Source organism: Equus caballus, chromosome X (genome assembly GCF_041296265.1).
Source record: "Equus caballus isolate H_3958 breed thoroughbred chromosome X, TB-T2T, whole genome shotgun sequence".
In the NCBI taxonomy this organism is placed as follows: Eukaryota; Metazoa; Chordata; class Mammalia; order Perissodactyla; family Equidae; genus Equus; species Equus caballus.
Window position 1 is genome coordinate 129,582,473 of NC_091715.1, and position 19,051 is coordinate 129,601,523.

General features: G+C 49.1%; 1 protein-coding gene across 23 annotated transcripts in view; it reads left to right on the forward strand.

Moving 5' to 3' along the window:
- Positions 1-15,476, forward strand: part of FHL1 (four and a half LIM domains 1) — a 58,931-nt gene extending 43,455 nt beyond the window's left edge. For 5 of the 23 annotated variants that reach the window (XM_070257219.1, XM_070257214.1, XM_070257222.1 and 2 more), the window contains 5 exons: positions 10,491-10,672; positions 11,178-11,352; positions 11,970-12,139; positions 12,612-12,798; positions 13,952-15,476. In XM_070257219.1, coding sequence (XP_070113320.1) covers positions 10,517-10,672; positions 11,178-11,352; positions 11,970-12,139; positions 12,612-12,798; positions 13,952-14,106 — 843 coding nt within the window. In that variant the 5' untranslated portion in view covers positions 10,491-10,516 and the 3' untranslated portion in view covers positions 14,107-15,476. Of the gene's footprint in view, positions 1-2,469; positions 2,762-7,178; positions 7,737-8,350; positions 8,977-10,490; positions 10,673-11,177; positions 11,353-11,969; positions 12,140-12,611; positions 12,799-13,358; positions 13,559-13,951 lie in introns of those variants that run through there. The other 18 variants (XM_070257225.1, XM_070257215.1, XM_070257228.1 and 15 more) reach the window with 11 other exon arrangements.
- Positions 15,477-19,051: the final 3,575 nt, after the last annotated feature.

Below are 19,051 nucleotides of genomic sequence, written 5' to 3' on the forward strand. Positions count from 1 at the left end.
TTAAAATATAACTGCAGGGTAGTTGGAAGACGTGAATGTGTAGATAATGGCTGAAGTAAATGGTTCTCAGAGGATCACATGCAAGAGGGAACTTAGGGGCTTTGATGCGTAACACCCGCTGAAAAATCCTCCTGATGCATGTACGCTAGAGCGTGAGAGACTAATGGTCTGAAACGTGGTCTTCAGACACTGAAGAGCTCTGTTCACCAAACACCAGCCAGCCCCAACAGCAGTATATCAAGGCGCTCTGTAAACAGTGCAGTGATTACTAAGGACACTGTTAAACATTGTACTGTTAATGTGTAACGAAGTTGACTCAGACGCTAACGAAACCATCTGTTTCAGTGACCGCTCGGGTGTCTGCTAAACAGCCGTCAAGGTTTCTGAACCACTGATCCAAGACAGGGCAAAATTACCAGCTCTTCTCACTGAGCAGGGCTTTTTAACCTTGCAAAGGGCCTTTGCTATCTTGGTTTTGTGAAAGGTGTAGTTTTATGGCTTGAGGACGTGGGCAGAGGGGACAAATGTCAGAGCAGGCAATGGCCGTGCTTCGTCAAGTTTTTAGGAAGGCAGAGTTAATGGTTGCTGTAAAGTGCGGATGAAGTCAGTGTGTGTTTATACCGCCGAGCTCCAAGCTCACACTGGCTGCTCCTTGTTGACTAGTGAATTAATGGTCAGAAAGTTATTCTCTTGGTTTTGTATTTTCTCTTGTGTTTCAGGCAAAATCGATTTATGTTTATTTGCTAACTTCGTAAGGATATGAGTCTGTCCATATTCTGTTGTCACCTTGCAAAATGGTCAGACAGCTAAAGGATCGACTATACTTGGCAGAGGAACGCTCCTCCTGATGTCCGGCTTGAACTAGAGTTGACTCCCCCAGGAGAGCATTGGGCAAGCTCTAAGCTTATTGTTCAGAGCAAGCCCAACAAGAGGCGCATTTAAAAATACCTTGTCTCTATACCTCACCACACTCTAAAACTTAGGGTTCATAAAGGTTAGTTATCTAATCAAATCAGTGCATTTCCTCTACGTGAAAAGCTTAAGTTTATTTTAGGGGTGCGATAGTGTTCAAACGGGGCTCACCTCCCTGCCGTGATTTATCAGGCTGGATAAGAAAGAGGCTAGAGGGGTGTGGAGGAGAGCACCGTATCACTTCCCTTCTTTTCCCAGTCTTATTTTTTGCCCTTAATATGTAATAAATTTGCCTGAAACATCCTGGCTTGGATGGGTAAGCAACTCCAGCTAACTAGGAGTTACTGACAATTTCGGCTGTCTTTGAATAGCTTTTCATTAAATGTTTGAAGAGCATAAGAATTGTGAAGCTCGTTCATTCATTTATCTGTGAAGCATTTATTGCTTACCTCCTGTGTGCTGGGCATAGGAAGACAGGTAACACGTGCCCCTGGCCTTCCCCCTGGTAGGGGAGAGGTGTGAAGAGGGCCAAAACCCGTGACACGCGCTAGGCAAGACCCTGTGTCTAAGGTACTGAGCCCAGGGCCTGTTCCAGAGTGCAGGTCGGCTGCCCTCCTTGAAGTTCAGTGGCCAAAGCCACTTTTAGAGTTCCAGGGGGGACTGTGTTTGGTTTTGTATGAGGCTCGATTAACACTTTCTGCTTCTTTTCATTCTTTCATCAAGTAGTTATTGTGGCGAATGAATTGAGGAGAAGGGTAGGGAAGCGGGAGCGAGGAGCACGGTTGCAGTATTAAATAGGGTGGGCAAAGACGACATCACTGGAAGAGTGACTTGGAGCGAAGCCTTGAAGGGAGTAGAGGAGCAGCCGTGCAAGGCACTGTGCTGAGGAAACCGGGGTTGGGACCCTAAGGCGGGGTGTGTCTGGAGGGTGCGGGGGACAGTGAGAAGGCCAGTGCGGGTCCAGCGAAGGGAGTGAGGGGGGCAGGGATGAGGCCAGAGAAGAAACAGAGCAAGGGTCATGGAGGGACTTCCAGGCCATCCTCAGGACCTCGCCTTTTCCTCGAGCTCCTTCTGGATGACCAGCCTCCAGCCATCAGGCGGCCAGTTGAGCTGTTGTAACGTGTTAGGTTGCCGTCTTCGTTTTCATCCATATTTTTACTGTTATTCCTGACAGTGAAAACCAGGAGGTTTGATTTGTGGGACAAAGTATCTTCCTTGTGTACGTAACGGGTACATGTGTGTATGTCTCTCTGCCCTGTCCTGCTCTGTCTGACACTAAGGTCCATCTCAAGGAGGATGTGGATAATGCCCTGAATCTCTGTCTTCATCATGTCTAATCCCTTTTAATTACACTGGTAACATGTCTATCTCTTATAGTTACTTTTATTATTGACGGCACCAAAACAATTCTTCATAGGGCCAAATACAAGCTCTTTGGGCACATAAAGTGGATTAATAAGGGTGGCTCAGCGTTAAGCTATGCCAGAGTGGAGTCCAAATTTTATTCTAGTACAGGGATGACTTTCTATGTGGCCTCTCTGGCTCTGGAGCTAATTTGGATGCTGAGTAGGCCCACAGGTATTTATATGTAGTGTTTGGTATTTTTACTGGGTCCTATTCTTCTCCCTTGGATCACCTAAAATGGTTAAGAATTTTCTAGTGGGATTAAGGTTGTGATCTCTGGGGAGGGGTGGGCCATCTGCTCTCAGTTATTTTTGTGTTAGCCGCTTCCCCTTAAATGTATGTTCACAAATGAGCCACAGCCTTATCAGCTGGGGTCAGGGGAAGACGGGTATAGGTGCTGCTCCTGAACTTGCTCTCTGAGCCATGGCTTCCCACAGACACTCAGGTAAAAGCTGCCTGTTCTTTGTCTTCTGTCGAGCACCGTTTTGTTAGGGCAGTGAATCCATCATTTGCCTAAAAGATACTTTGTGATGAAATGATTTTAGTCTTGGCTAAATAGTAAGTCACAGCTTGTCTCTGTTCTGTCCTTGCCTTCGAACGCTGTTTCAAAGACAAAAGATTGTTCTTATTGAAGGAAAGTTAGCAGTTTGAGTGGCTTATTTTCTTAAAAATAGTAGACATATTACTGTGTTGTACGTTTTTCAGGACATCTTATGAAACTGTCAGAGATTGTGTGAGGAAAGAAGGTGTGTGTGTGGGTTTTTGCTTAGGAATTTTTGGTTATTTATCAGATACAGATCTTCATCTTAACAGTGCTTTAAAGCAAATTTAAGGTGTTTAGAAAAGGTCAATCGAATATGGAGCTGGAAGGAGGAGTATTTATAACTAAGAGAGTCCATAATCACTCACCACATCCTCCCTTTTTCTGAACAGTGTTTTTAGTCTTCCTGAAGAAACAGCTATGATCTTTTCAATGTGACAAGGAGGTTATTAATTGTTCTTATCCGAAAAAGGGGCAAAGTTTTGGAACCTCTCGACCATCATTCCCATGAGAGTCTTCCCCTTGTTTTGCAACCTGGCACTAAGGAAGCCCTTTGGCCATGGACAGACAGCCGTGGGATGGGGGCCGCGGGACCGAGGATGGGCGCTTTCCCCAGAAAGCCGGTCCTCCGCAGTCAGCCTGCTTCCCCTCCGACGCTGTCGCTCTCTTGCTCCAGTGCCCTCTGCCTGAGTAACGGGCCCTTTGCTTAGAAACCAGGCGCTTTGCCCTGTCTCCTGGCTTTGAGGTTAAGGGACAAAGTAATTGTCGGTGGCAGTCTTTTGGAAGAATTATTTTTGAAAACTTGTAATTGCCTGTCGATATTTAAATAATGGGAATACTTTTTGAAATTTCTTGTGTTGTTTTAAAACAAGTGTACTGCAATGGAATTCCCTGCTTTAATGAATTTGTATGCAACGTCTTTCTGGTTCCCGAGTGTTGAAGAGCTGTATGGTTTTTCCCCTCACCGCCCAGGAGCCGTTTTACAAACATGGCACCACATGCCTGAGACTGTGGTAATTGGCCACCATACACATTCTCCGGGTGTAGGCAAACTATTCAGCTGTACCAGTTGTTCCAGTGGACCTTGAACACATGTTAACTGGTAGAGTAACTCCCCATTTTATTTATTAAATAATTGACAGAATAGGGAAATGCATTTAAAAGGTGACATATTTATAGTACACTCAACCTTGGGTTTTAAATTGTACCAAATCCTGACATTATTCTTGCTTCTCTAAATCTGGGGGCATATAACTGTGACTAAACTAGACAGATTATTGACACTTTTTGGATGATTTTTAAAATCAGGAACTATCATCTTGTATTGCGTTAGCTTCATAGGCCCATGAAAGCAGATGAGAGAAAAGTCCTCACAGGAGGAAAATCCACATTGCTCTGAAATGGGCTTTCTATGGACAAAATAAAGGCTCGGGGAATTGGATCAGAATCCGTTTTTAGTGACCATCCACATGCTGAGAGGACATTCAGAGGGCAAGAATTTATACTTGCGTTATTGAACACCTACAGTCTGCAAGATTCTATGGATTCAATTCCTTTAGCCTTTGGCCTTTCACGTTGAGGACCGGGTTGTGCGTGGGGGGGGCAGTAAAAGTGTTTGCCGTGTTATCCAGCCATGATTCCCGTCGCCAGCGCTGCCCAGTGTTGTTACACACGCCCGGCAGGCTTTTCTCAGGCCAGGGATGGAAAATGAAACGGGAGTGAGAGGGAGTAAGCACACTGGACTGGCTTCTTCAAGTAGCCGACAAATGGTAGTCAGAAGATTTGATCGAGGGTGAAACTAAACGTTTTGTTCTTTTACTGACCACCAAACGACCACCTACTACTTCACCACAACTGGAGAAACTAAAAACACGCGTTCTGTTGCTGCCAGGTCAGAAGCACTTTTTTCCCTATATGACAGACAGAACGTGCTGCACGTAAGGTGTGCAACGTTAAGAAAAGCTTCATCTCTGGACAGAATGGTGCTGGAATAGAATCTGGCTTGGCGGCAGTTCACCGGCACATAATTTTTCATGTAACAATCTCTATCCAACCCTCCTGTTACCAGATCGAATCTAAAACTGTGGTACTTGTATATCAGAGACCCAAGAGAGATTTATAGGGCTTTTCCTAAATGCAGCGTACAAGTGAAGTTGCTAATAACATTGCATCATCCTGTACATGTTGTGTTTTTAAGGGGCAAAACACTTTCTGATTTTCTATGAAACCCTATGAAAGGTGACTTTTCAGCTGTGACTCATGAACTCCGTCTCATTGCAGCTACTTAGGTATTTATTCCCAAATGTCTGCCGACACCTCCAGGAGCATTAGCATGTCTGCTGCACAAGTGTCCTATTCATCGGCTAAGGCTTCGTTCCGTTTGTTGAATGTTCTCAGGAAAGCAACATACCCTTTCTTTAGAAGCCAGTGTTTATATGTGGAATGACTAACGTACTGGTATGTTGGGTTTAGCAATTAACAAACCAGAAATAACCTGCCCTTTTTTTTTCCATTTGGGTTGCTGGTGATTGTTTACACTATACGTTATACCACTTAGGGAAAGCACATCGTTAGAAAAATGCTGCTTAGTCATACTATTCACTTTTTCCTCAAATATTCTTATTTTGAGCCACTTGGGCACAAGGGGAAAAAATGAACATTAGCAAGACATACATGGGAAAATATACATAAAAACACAAGCAAGATTATTAACTACAAATTGAATCTTCTCTGATGAGAGTTTATAGTACAAAAATGAATTTTGCAAAGTGATATTTCTCATACGTGTATGTGATTAAATCTAAAGCCACAACTTTTTATTGAGTTACGTGTAGGCACTTCTTAGCATGTTGGATATAGTTTAGGAATTTTCTTAAAGAGAAAACTTGTTTAGTAAGTGAAGGATGGTGCGTCTTTTAAAGCAGGTGTAGCAAGAAAGGCCGCCTACCGTCTTGGAATAAATACAGTCACGCACCACGTAATGACGTTTCAGTCCACCACGGACCGCACATACGACAGTGGTCCCATAAGGTTAGTAGCATGTAGCTCAGGTGTGTAGGAGGCTATACCATGTAGGATTGTGTCAGTACACTCTATGATGTTCACACAATGACATCACCTGACAGCGAATTTCTCTCCGAAAGTATCCCCGTCGTTAAGCAGTGTATGACTGTATCTGAAATTTGATCACCCGGTCACATTTCCCACTGCATTCTACCGTCCTCACTCTCTAAAGGACTGTGGGTTAGATGTGACCCACATCAGCACTTGAGGGTCACAGGAGCTGTCCCCTGATTTTCTAGACAGAAATCTTTATTATAAGATGCTTTTAATAAAAGAGGTTTTAGAAGCTTAATGGTGGTGACTTATCTCCAGCTGTCAATCAACAGGCACATGCTGTGTGACCCATGTATACAAGGTTCCCGGGGCTCCTAGTGTATTCGCAAAGTTTTCTGTGGTTGAGAAACCACATCACTACATAGGGATGAGGGCCACGCTGTGAGGTTAAAATGAGTCAAAGGGCTACCCCAGGGCGAACATGGCCTGGACAGAGACAGGCGGGAAGGGAAGTGGCGTTGTAACTATATGGATCCAGAGTTTCATTTAGTGATTGATGACATGCCCTTTCCCAGGTAACAGCAGTAGGTCAAGGCAAACAGATCTGGAAGGTTTGGAAGGTTAAAAGGCTTCATACTTCATGTACTTAGAAATTGCTAAGGGGATAAAAAGTTGTTCCCTAAGAGAGAAATGCCTAAGTATATGTAATTCAGTAAGATTAAAGAGTGCCCCAAAGAAGAAGTGAAATGCCAGCTTCATGTTTCTCTATTCTCTTATTTCTAACAAAGGGAAAGAAAGGAGAGCGCAGAAGTTTTTTATCCTCATAAAGTTAAAGCTTCACTGTCGCTCATTTTGGTGGAGCCCACAAATCAGGGTATTTGCTGTCTTTTAGGAGCTTCTGTCTGTCTCAGCGTTGTCTTTTATAACCTGTTTTCTTAGAGTTGTTAACCTCTTTGAAGATAAGTACTCACAAAAGATTTCGCTGTTACACACATCGTCCATACCTTATGCAAAGTTTGGCATGGTCGCTATTCTCGGCAGCAGGAATGTGTTGCTCAGACTTCATCCTAAGCATATTACGTGGAGGTTTGAAATAGTTTTGGACCAAATAATCATGAGGTTAGAAAAACACGAAGTAGGCTAATTCAAGTTGCCCAAAGTTCCGCTTAATTGGATTTATTGCCAAAAAAAAATTACTAAAGTTCATGCATTTGACATCGACATTGTTAACATGCTTTAAGTGTTTCCAGCCTGTTTACTTATTAGGCAATAAAGCCAACATTCCTAGAAGTGCCTACTTTATCTTGACAAATAAGTGTTTCCACTCCCATGAAAAAGGCTTGAGTCAACCGTGGAAATCAGTTCTGAAAGGATCTGCCCTTTGAAATCTGTCTCTCCATCTGGATGCAGCCTCTGGGTTTCACTATCAGTGGTAGGGAATGTAAGATGACCCTGGACTTTTCATACTACAGAAAGAAGAAACAATGCCTAAAGCTAGGACTTGAGGACACCGAGAAGTGGGACTCTCCTTGGTGGTACCATTAATTTGGAATTGATTCATTTAATTTTCCTTTTGCTTGGTTTAAGACCCTGTACTATAGGAATGATAAAGTGGTGAGCCACTTCATTGCCTGACTCCATTTTCAACACACTCTGGTACTTCCATGTTCATTGGTGAGCCATGGATTATGTCATCATCTGGATGCCTAGAAACTCTTGAGTGAGTCATGTTCTAGAACTATGAAAGTGACCGGTGAAGAATTGGCATGGGTGAAATAATGGTTTGAAGGCATTTGGTTTTGAAGTGGGGCAGGCTTGTCAGGTAAGATCTCTCTGGTACTCTGAGCCATAGTGGTTTTCCTTTGCTCCGAAACCTCTGAATCCCTCTAAAGCAAATTCACTGTGTTTTCTAGTGGTTTCTTCTTTGTGTGACACTAATACCTGTATTTTTATCATAAAGCTAAGACTTGAAAATACCCCGAGATGGGAGTCCCCTCAGGTGGGACTCTAGATGGTACTTTAAAATAGAAATATTTGAAATTCATTTCTTCTTCGAAAGACATCAAAAGAGAGTGATATTAAAATGAGTAGGGTTCAAAGCTTTATTCTAAACAGAGACTTTGGTTAAGGGAGAAGGAGGGCTTTTCAAGTATGGTCCAAGAAGATAGTCTCTGAAAGGCGAAACCAGCTGTGGTTACCAGCCACGCAGGAAGCCAGGACTGTCTAATCTTACAAATTCTGATTTCCTGCCAAATGGCATTTAGGAGCCACTGATAATTTCATTTCCTGGCATTTACTGTAACGGGAGATTTATTTGGTTTCTCTACTCAGCTCTTAACAAGAAAGTAAATCTTTGTTGAGTGCACAGTTTCAATATGGAAAAGCTAATAAGACAAGGATTTTATGTGACATGTGAAAAGCCAGCAAGAATGAATTGGGGAGAGTGAGTCTCAACATGCCTTCACTGTGGCAGGCGCGTTTTTGTGTATACACAGAGGGGCTAAAGGCAGTTTCAAAGCTGCCGTACGTAAACAGTGTGTAGTTCAAGGAGACAGACCCTGGTTCATTGCGTCTCTGCTTTTCTTTTGTAACCCACCTATGTAAGGGAACATTCCAGTTTTCTTTTTGGGCAGAAGTACCAGTAAGAACCATTCTCTGGGCTCATTAAATCTCTGAACTGTGACACAACTGTCCCAAGCAACTGTCTTTGCACAGGACTGTCGCTCCCTTGCTCCGATGGTCAGGTTTCGGGAGACGAGGGGGTCTGTGTGTGTGTCAACACGAGCAGGAGCCGTGGCTGGCCCGGGTGTGAGGCCGCTCAGTGGTCTGATTCCCTTTGATCGGCAGCTGCTTCTGGAACGCAGGGTCCTGAGTGAGAGTTCACAGCCACAGCGAGGCGGCTTCTGAGACACGGGTGTGGTTTCCTTAGCTCACTCTCTGCTATTTGGTTGCCTGTGGCAACAGGATCCAAACAACTTGGACATGTGTTTGTATAAAAAAAAAACCTGGGAATGGGACCCAAAGTGGGAGTTTGGGGCCATTCAGTTAGTGGAAGAGCTGCGGTGAGTATGGGGCAGCCGCTCCTTTGTTTCCCTCGTTCTTGCTGTCAGTGTCGCCGTGTCGCCAGGGGTACTTGCTAGCACAGTAACCGTGGGAGTGGGGTGGTGGCGGGGGGGGGGGGTGGTGGCTGGAGAAAGCAGTGTCCATCCGCGTGTTTCCTGCGCGAATTCAATAATTGCTGTCTGTTTACTCGTGTAGGTTTCTTGTTCAGGGAGAGAGGAACAAATTAGCGTATGTTTGAAGATGTTGAGAGCTAACAGAAGCTCACATTTGGTACCTTTTTGGTGGCAGGATTCACCAGCCTTTGCAATGCTGGTGATCACGGCCATGTGGTCTGGGGTTGGGGCGGGTCGGGGACAAGGGGAGTTGTTCATAAGAAGGCAGTGAAAGGGGGTTCTTGGAATAATCAGCGTAACAGTTTTTAAAAGTCATTTTTCTCCCCAGTTTATCCTTTAAAATTGCGGTTTTTAAAACAGCAAATGTCCTAAATGGTAACACCTCATTGACTGTGTCGATCCTCACTTGCTTGAACAAAGGGGGATAGATTTTGGCATGTCACAAAACTGCACGTCATTGTGACAAATAATTCACAGTTGCCAAACTTGCGGGTCCCAATTAAGAATGCCATTTTTATAAATCCTCTCTTGCTTCATTGCTCAGGCCTCAAAAGTCAGCAAACTGTCTGGGACAAGACTCTTTCGGATCCATTCAGGGATTTAGAAGTATTCTGCCAGATTTAAAGTAAATGCAGATGTTTTCAACAAATTAATAAGGATCGCTTACATGCCCAGTGTAGTCTAGAGTCAGTAGTAAGTTTTTGTTCAGACGAACTGAATTCTACAGATAGGAGGAAAGTGAGGTCTCAGGAGGATGCTGTCTTATCCCCAGTAAGGAGTTACAGAGGGAGAGCCAGAAGCTGGCAGGGAGGTTTCTGGCTCGCCATCTAGAAGGCAGCCCTTGAAGCAGAGGGTCTGGGCACCTCCTTCCTCCACGAGCCAGGGTGGGCCCGCCAGCCTGTGAGCGAGCGGAGCAGCTCTCCTCCGAGGGGCTGCCGCGTGCGGACAGTGCCCACAGCTGTGTGTCCTTCTGTGTAAACCACTGCTTCTCTCTTGCCTGCTCCATTACACACCTGCACTGGTTCTCATCACTGCTCAAAGCCACCACAACCCCAGAACCCCTGTCCAGCCAACACAGGCTCTGATCCACTTGTCCCCCTCAGCGCCCTCTGTGAAGCAGTACAGTAGGATGTCCCAACAGGGATTTCTCCCAAGTCCCCAGGGACTCACTGGTCATTGGCCTTCTGGCCCCTGGGGAGCTACACCCAGGGGCTCTTTATTCCCAGGAGTCATAGTAAAGTATCCGTTACCTTGGCACCCGTGGCCAGCCAGGCTCAGGTGGCAGCTGGACCCTGGCCTTTGGGCCCCATGTGGGAGGGCGCAGCTGTCCCCAGGAGCCTCTACGGCAGAATCTTCTGGCCTTTCCATTGGTCATTTGTTCTGCCTGCTTGCCCCCACAGGTCCCTCCAGCCACAAGGTGGGCACCATGGCTGAGAAATTTGACTGCCACTACTGCAGGGACCCCCTGCAGGGGAAGAAGTACGTGCAGAAGGATGGCCGCCACTGCTGCCTGAAGTGCTTTGACAAGTTCTGCGCCAACACCTGTGTGGAATGCCGCAAGCCCATCGGCGCGGACGCCAAGGTAACAGTGGTCCCCACGTGGGGACGGGGCAGGCCGGCCTCGGGAGTGTGGTTTTCCTGCAGCTGAGACTACAGCAGCCCGCTCTGTCCTTCCTTGTCCTCATCTCCGTGGCCATCCGTGTGGAAGGCACGCCAGGCAGTGGCATGGAGATGAGGAGCGAGGCCCTGGCCGAGGAGTGAGATGGCCCTGCTCCTAGTGCCGTTCCCTGGCCACACCCCGAGTCGGGGCATTGCTGGCTGTCTAACGCTGGGCTGGGTGGCAGGGGCGTCAAGCCCTGGCCAGCTGTGCTGGTCGTGGTCTCCCCCTTGTTTCAGGATTGTGGGTCTTTCATCCTCACCTCAGTGTCCCTCGTGTTACTCACAAGAACGTTCACCTCAGGGCATCCCCGGGTGTAAGGGACTGTGTCATCTCAGTAGTCCGCCCTGGGAAGTCAGCCTTGATGGGAGGGCTGCTGCCCCGGCACCCCAGCGCCCCAGCGACCCACTCCCTTGTGCTTGGTTTCCAGGAGGTGACCTATAAGAACCGCTACTGGCACGATACCTGCTTCCGCTGTGCCAAGTGCCTTCACCCCTTGGCCAGTGAGACCTTTGTGGCCAAGGACAACAAGATCCTGTGCAACAAGTGCACCACTCGGGAGGACTCCCCCAAGTGCAAGGGCTGCTTCAAGCCGATCGTGGCAGGTACTGCCCACGCTCACCCCCGGGGCGGCCAGGGAGGAGGCCCTGAGGGCAGAGATGATGCAGGGTTGCTTGTGATGATGGGGCTAATGCTGCTGTGAGCTGCTTTTAGATTTTAGCATATATATGCACGCATATATATACCCGTATATATGCGTACACATATATGCTCGCACACACGCACACACTCGGAAACTAAAGAACACTGGAGAGAACTGTCTGGCAAGAGAAAGAAGTGAAAAGTATGTAGCGCTTTCTCATTTGGGTATAGTAAGTGATCAAAGCATGCTTCTTCCCTAGGGTGTGAGTGTGGGTCAGGTAGTCCCATACTGCATCTCTGAGTCCACGAAGGGGATTGGAGGGGCGTGGGGAGTCAGGGATCTGATCCTGAAACACTGCCGCTGGGGTCCCCTCCCCTGACAGAACTGGGGTTGGCACAACCACAAGGAGGACATTGTAGAGACCCCCCCCCCCACCACGGGTAGGGGAATTGGAAGCGTGAGGCCAGTATCTGCAGGGCCTGCATTCCCTCCGCTCTGGCAGGCCCAGGGCGGGAGCCGGCGGATGCAGCCCCCTGCAGAACACTGTCAGTGGGGCTATCCGATCGCTTCCCCCCGCAGGAGATCAAAACGTGGAGTACAAGGGGACCGTGTGGCACAAGGACTGCTTCACCTGCAGCAACTGCAAGCAAGTCATCGGGACTGGAAGCTTCTTCCCTAAAGGGGAGGACTTCTACTGCGTGACTTGCCACGAGGCCAAATTTGCCAAGCACTGCGTGAAGTGCAACAAGGTACGTTGTCAAGGGAGTTCTGCATTGACTGTTGTTTCTAAAAGCGTTTGAGAGTTGGCAGAGCACTTGCACACACACTATCCCATTCCATCCTCACGACAGCCCTGCGACGTAGGAATTATTATTCTCGTTTTACAGATGAGGAGACTGTGGTAGTAGAAAGCAGTGCCCGGGCCAAGTCAGGCCGTCCGGGGATGGCCTCCCTCCCCTCGGAGGCGCGGGTGGCCCTGGCTCGAGAGGCCTGCCTCCACCGCCTCGTGGCTGTGTGACCTCGCACAGGGGCTCGCCTTCTCTGAGCCTCGGTGTCTTCATCTGTAACTCGGGGGTAATAATGGCACCTGCCTCCCATGGCTGTTGTGGTGATTAAATGAGATACTGTATACCCAAGCGCCCAGCACAGTGCCTGGCACGTAATAGGCATTCAACAAACTGGTTGTTGAATCTGAATCCGGTGCTACACTCCCTGGTCTAGGCCATCACATCTGGAGGAATCACTTACCAGGATCAGCCCTGGCATGCCGAGTGCTTTGTGTGTGTTACCTGCTCTAAGAAGCTGGCTGGGCAGCGTTTCACCGCTGTGGAGGACCAGTATTACTGCGTGGATTGCTACAAGAACTTTGTGGCCAAGAAGTGTGCTGGATGCAAGAACCCCATCACTGGTAGGCTTAAAGAGTCCTTGCTAAGTCTGCCAGGCTAGGTTTTGCGCATGGTAACCATCTCTCATTTTCCTCCGTCGTCGGTTTCATCCACAAAGGCCCCACAGAATGCCCTCTCCCCCTGCCACTGTGCTCCCGAAGGCCCCCAAATAGTTTGGATTCTCCCCCAGGCCAGGTTAGCCTTTGCAATACAGAACACTTCTGACTGCTGCTGACTAACGATGCTGCCGGCGTTCACGAGCCTGAGACCCACGGCCACGGGCAGGCACTGCGCGGGGCGTCTGGGGGGATGGGGGGGAGGGCAGGGGTGGGGGTCGGGGAGAGGAGAGGGGAGGGGAGGGGCGGCTGGAGAGCGATAAGGTGGGCTTATAGCACCCCATAGCGGAAGGCTAGCTCAGAGGTGCCTGTGGGCAGGTGTTGGCCATCAGAAGCCAAGCTGATCACTTCATTCCTCATCTCGCGGCCGCGATCCACGTGCCCTGGGCCCTTCCCCCGCCTCCAATTTTCCCATCTCCCCGGGGAGCCTTGAAATGTACATTTGAGAAGACTTTTGCCATCCTCAGGGAAAAGGACTGTGTCAAGAGTGAGCCACCCAGTCTCTAAAGCTAGGAAGCCCCCAGTGTGCCACGGGAAACGCTTGCCTCTCACCCTGTTTCCCAGCGCCAACCTCCGGGGCAGGCATCCGGGTGGAGAGAGGACTTGTCCCTCGTGGGTGGTGGTTCTTTATAGAAAAAATCGAAGCTTAGCAGCTCCTCGAGGCCCGGTAAGTGCACACCCCACAAACAGCCCAAGTTTGCCTCCTGGTGGCCACTTTGATGCCATGGCCCTGACCTAAATCAAAGAAACTGGTTATGCTGGGAGGTCGGTGCGCGTCACAGGGCGATAGCGGTGGCATGGGAGTGTGGGTTCTTGAACTCGGAAGCCCTTGGCTGAGCTCTGGCATCTTCTCAGGTCCTTGAGAGCCGTAGCAGGGTCGCGGCGGCGTGGGGGACAGTGCGCGGTGGAGAGGGTGGCCCGGGGCCAGGCAGACACGGCCCCTGCGTGCTTGTTGGCTCCGTGAACGGGCAAGGCGGCGGCGGCGGCGGCGGCGGCAGCGGCGGGGCTCGCACTGCGTTCACTCAGTTGTCTCTCTTCTTTTCTTTTGTTTTTTCCACAGGGTTTGGTAAAGGCTCCAGTGTGGTGGCCTATGAAGGACAATCCTGGCACGACTACTGCTTCCACTGCAAAAAATGCTCCGTGAATCTGGCCAACAAGCGCTTTGTTTTCCACCAGGAGCAAGTGTATTGCCCCGACTGTGCCAAAAAGCTGTAAAGTGACAGGGGCTCCTGTCCTGTAAAATGGAATTGAGTCTTGTTCTTTGTGTCCTCGCCCTCTGCCCTGCACCATCCACAGGGATAGAGTGGCCTTTCACCTCTTCAAAGTTGCTCCTTCTGTCTTTTCTCCCATTTTACAGTATCACTCAAATAAGGGCGCACAGTGATCATATTAGGATTTAGCGAACAGCGACGTCGCAGCCAAGTTCATTTCTCCATAGCTGCAGTTAAAACCGAACACTTAGGTAGATTGACTCTTCTGCATGTTTATCATAGAGCAGAAAAGTGCTGACCATTTAGCCGCTTAGTGATGTAAGCAAGAAGCGTAAGAGATGAAGCCCCCACTGAGATGCCTCTCGTGGCTCAGCTGGGACCCCCGTGTCGGCGGGACACGCAAGAGTTGCAGCGGCTGCTCCAACTCGGCTGCTCACCCTTTCTGTGAGCAGAAAGAGAACTTACTGAAATGCATGGTTTAACTTCCTCATCAAACCTCCCTTCTGTTCTTTTGTGCTTTCAAATGACTAATCCGAATTTCCAGAAAAGTAACATTTGAACTTAGCTGTAATTCTAAACTGACCTTTCCCCTACTAACACTTGATTTCCCCGTGTGGCGTGTTTTCTGAGAGTTCCGACCTTCAAGCATGGAACGTGCAGGTGATTTGGGAAGTGTAGGCAGATCTGAGAAAACGACCCTGTGTCAGAGGAACATCGTCACAGTGAATACTTCTGGAAGCTTAACAAAACTAACCCAGCTGTCCTTTTTCTTTTTTTTAATTAGTAATGTTTTTGTTTTAATTAATAGCAACATAGTTTATGGGTTTGGAGACTTGCATGAAAATATTTTATCCCCCCCCAAACGTTCCTGCGGTTTTGAAATTCATCCTACAGAAGAAACCATAAAACTCTAGAGGAGTAGCTGAGCAGGCACCAGGACTGTCATTGACACGGGTATGACATCTCCCAACAGTGACGAGTTGACTCCCTTGTAACATAGTAGTTGTCTGCTCTGTGTCCGTGTGTTGAGGAGGCCTGCTAAGTCCCTTCTCTCGTGATTCTTAGGACTGTCCCTCAGGAGCTTAGCTGGATCTCGGGGGGAGTAGGGAGGCCGCCGTCCTCATAGGCAGAACCGGATTTCCACGTACTGCTCCCCTGGGATCAGGAGCACCCACTTACTGTATTCTGTCTCCATTGTTATATGCCATAGTATAATGAGACGATATCAACAGTAAACATGTAATGACAGTACATATTAACATTCTCGTAGGAGTGGGTAGAGAAGCCGACGCCTCATTTCTACAGTTTGTCATTAGCTATCATCATCTAACTTTTCAGTGTATCCATACAGAAATAAAGCAGCATAATCAATAACTTGCTTCCTGTCTTTTCATTCTGCCGGGTGGAATTGCTAGAGGGTGATACTCCTGATCCGGAAACTGGAATCACTTCTGTTCTGTCCTTCAAGGACATACTCAGTTCATGCAGTTGCGGGAAACATGGGAATTAGAAACAGAAAACAAACCTAGAACAGCACTTGGATCCGGTTAAAAACAACGACAGAAACCCCCTCTGACCCAAACTAGCGTTTCCCAGATGTTCACATCCCTTAAAAAGAGTAAATTGACTTTCTTTGGCCAGGGAGGTTGGGGCGGGGAGGGAATCGCAGCTGAAGCGTGTCATCAGGAAGTCATGACGGTCCCTCTTTTCTTGGCTGCCCTTTCCCTGTGCGCTCTGGAGCCCTGGATCCACGTGGAACACTGCCATGTCCTCAACTGCCACTCCCTCCACCGTCGGGCCTTCGGGACAGCCCTGATCCCCTTGTGGATGGTGCTTCCTTGGAGGGCCCAGATGAGGAGCCTGTTAGGGGTCAGGGGCACAGGGACAATGTAGGCAGAGGTAGAGGTTGCAGCTTCTAGATCATTGCCACACACCTCTGAGGCTCATGCTCTCGGGCCATCCACACTGCCCACACCCACGTGGTCGTTTCAGGTGTCTGCAGCAGGCCATTAGGGCACCTGGTCAAACAACATGTCAGCTGAAGGCCGAGTTGGGAGGAGAGGGTGTTAGTCTTCGATGAGACTCAGGCCCAGCGTAGGAAAAGCGAAGAGCGGGACCCCTTTGGTGCTAACATTTGCCATGTCGGAAGGGAGTCAAAACCTGTCCGCGAGAAGGCGTGAGCGTTTTTATGAATGGGGAACATCCCCTTGTGTGTGTGTCTGGCCCTAGAGGAGTTAGCAGTTAAAACCGTTAAACAATGAGAAGAGTCTCTCTGGTCATCTTCGGGGCCCCCAAGGAAGTGGATGGGGTGGGGATTGAGATGGCGCCCCTTCACTTCCCGAGGGAGCAGGCTGGGTTACCAAGACTGCGGTTGGGGTCGAGGGGCAGAGCCCAGAGGGGATGAGCCTGGGATGGAGAGGGGGGACCCCGCCTTCCCGCGGGCCTCCGTTGCTTCTCTCAGGACTCCTCCCCAGGGAAAGACTGTGACACACCTCCGGTGCCCTCCACGTCGGCAAACCCTGGACTCTCTCAGCATCCGGACTCACCTCTCTCCCCACGTGCTCCTGCCCTGCCCAGTCCTCCCACTGATTCTCACCTTGCTAGTTCTTTGCCCCTCAGTCCACTGACTGCTCCAATTTCTCCTCTCAGCCCCTTCCCGCCCTAACTTCCCTCCTTGCTTGCCCTGGATTCTCTGCCCTAGCACGTCAACCCTTCTTGTCCCCCCTCGGGCCTCTGACGCTTTTGCCTTCCTATCCCACCTGGCCTGCAAAACCCCAGCCCACGACAGGGGCAAAGAGCTCTGCTGAGAAAAAGCCACGCAACTATAGACCACAGCCGCCAGCACCGTGTGAACTCCTGCCAGGGCCTCAACTCTGCCTAAAGTGCCCTGGATCACCACTCCACCACTTCCTCGATATTCCCCGAAGACTGCCTCCTCCGCTTCCTCACCCAGGAAACGGGCCCATCAGGGGCCAGCCTCTAGCTATGGCTTGCCACACGAGGCCTGCCCTGAACACTTAGGCATCTTGAGAAGCAGGCACATTATACACGTAATATCTAATCCTCGCAGCCAACACTGGCGGCATCATCCCCATTTTCCAGATGAGGAAACTGAAGTTCGGAGAGGTTAAAGGTCACACAGCTCATGACAAATCACCACCCTGGGCACACATCTAGCCTATCATTTATGACATCACATTGCCATAGAAACGGTGAGCCCCTTAGGGCAGGGACAGTGTCTGACACATCACAATGAGGAAATTATCATGCACAGTGTTTAGTACTTAATTTTTTTTTAATTGCCACCTGAGCTAAGATCTATTGCCAATCTTTTTTTTTCCCTTCTCCCCAAACCCCCCAGTACATAGTTGTATATTCTAGTTGCGAGTGCCTCTGGTTGTGCTATGTGGGACGCCACCTCAGCATGGCCTGACGAGTGATGCCATGTCCGAACTGGCGAAACCCTGGGCCGCCAAAGCGGAGTGCACAAACTAACCACTCGGCCACGGGGCCAGCCCCTCAGTACTTAAAGAGTAACAACCATAAGACTCCGGAGGAAGGAGGAGAAATTCCTAGTTACTGAATTTTCAGCAGAGAACCTTTTTCTCCCTCATAATTAAGGGGATCAGCTTATCAAGAACATGCCTGGGGCCGGCCCCGTGGCCTAGTGGTTAAGTTCACGTGCTCCGCTGCAGCGGCCCAGGGTTTCGTTGGTTCGAATTCTGGGTGCAGACATGGCCCTGCTCATCAAACCACGCTGAGGCAGCGTCCCACATGCCACAACTAGAAGGACCCACAATGAAGAATATACAACTGTGTACCTGGGGGCTTTGGGGAGAAAAAGAAAAAAATAAAATCTTTTAAAAAAAAAAAAAAGAACATGCCTATTTGGGCTTAATAGGGTAGCTTCTGGAGCCGGACTGCCTGGCTCCAAATCCTGGCTGCTTTGGCACTTTCGAGTTATGAGAATTTGGGCAAATTACCTACCCTCTCTGAGCTTGTTTCCTCGCCTGTGAAATGAGACAGATTTCCTACCCTACAGAATCACATGCAGATTACATGATACTACAGGTGCTTAGCAGGGCCACTGACACCCAATACAAGTGCCCAACAAATGGCAGCAATTACTCTTATCTCCAGCACCAAAGGCGGTCTATTAGCTACCACGCCACAAGCCACTGTCCCCAGTCCCGGAGCAGTATGGAGTGTTGCCTTTAGAATCAGACAGACTTGCCTCTTTCTGCGCGACCCTGAACGAATGCCAAGCTCCACAAATCTGTGTCCTCCCAGGTCAAAATGAATCCCCACACCTCACAGGGTTGTCATGAGGGTTTAGAGCGATGCCACTAGTACCTGTCGTACGGTACATGTACTGTAACTACAGTTATTACAAAACAGTTGGGGAAATGAGGAGACACACCCATCTGGAAACACTGGAGCTGGATTGGCGGGGAGAGCGAGGGCAAGGCGGCCTTTCTGGGGCCTGCTTCAACCAACCAGGCCTACGGGGTGCGGAGGGCACTGTGGCTGTCAAAAGGCCTCATTCCACTCTCGGTGTGCGAGATGACACAGGTGTAGGCAAAGTGCTCTTGTGCAGAATCCACTGACAGAGGCCAGGGACCAGTTTCTCTGGGGAGAAGGCACCAAGAGGCTATCCAGAGAGGAAGGGAAATTGAGGCCACTGATGTGTCCCCTAACAGGTTCAAGGGTACCAGCCCAGGCAGGAGGGGGAGGCTAGATCAGTGTCCATCACTTTGGAGCTGTAAACAGGGTGCTTTGTTTCAGGCTGCGTGCACACCAGGGAATTTCCGGCTCAACAGCTCCAATGGCTGCACCAACAGTACGTACGGAATGCTAAGTGGAGAATGGCTGCCGCCGTTCTCATAAGCACCAGACCCCAAAGACTGGTGGTAAACGGGGAACTTGCCTTACCAAAACCCAAACCTAGT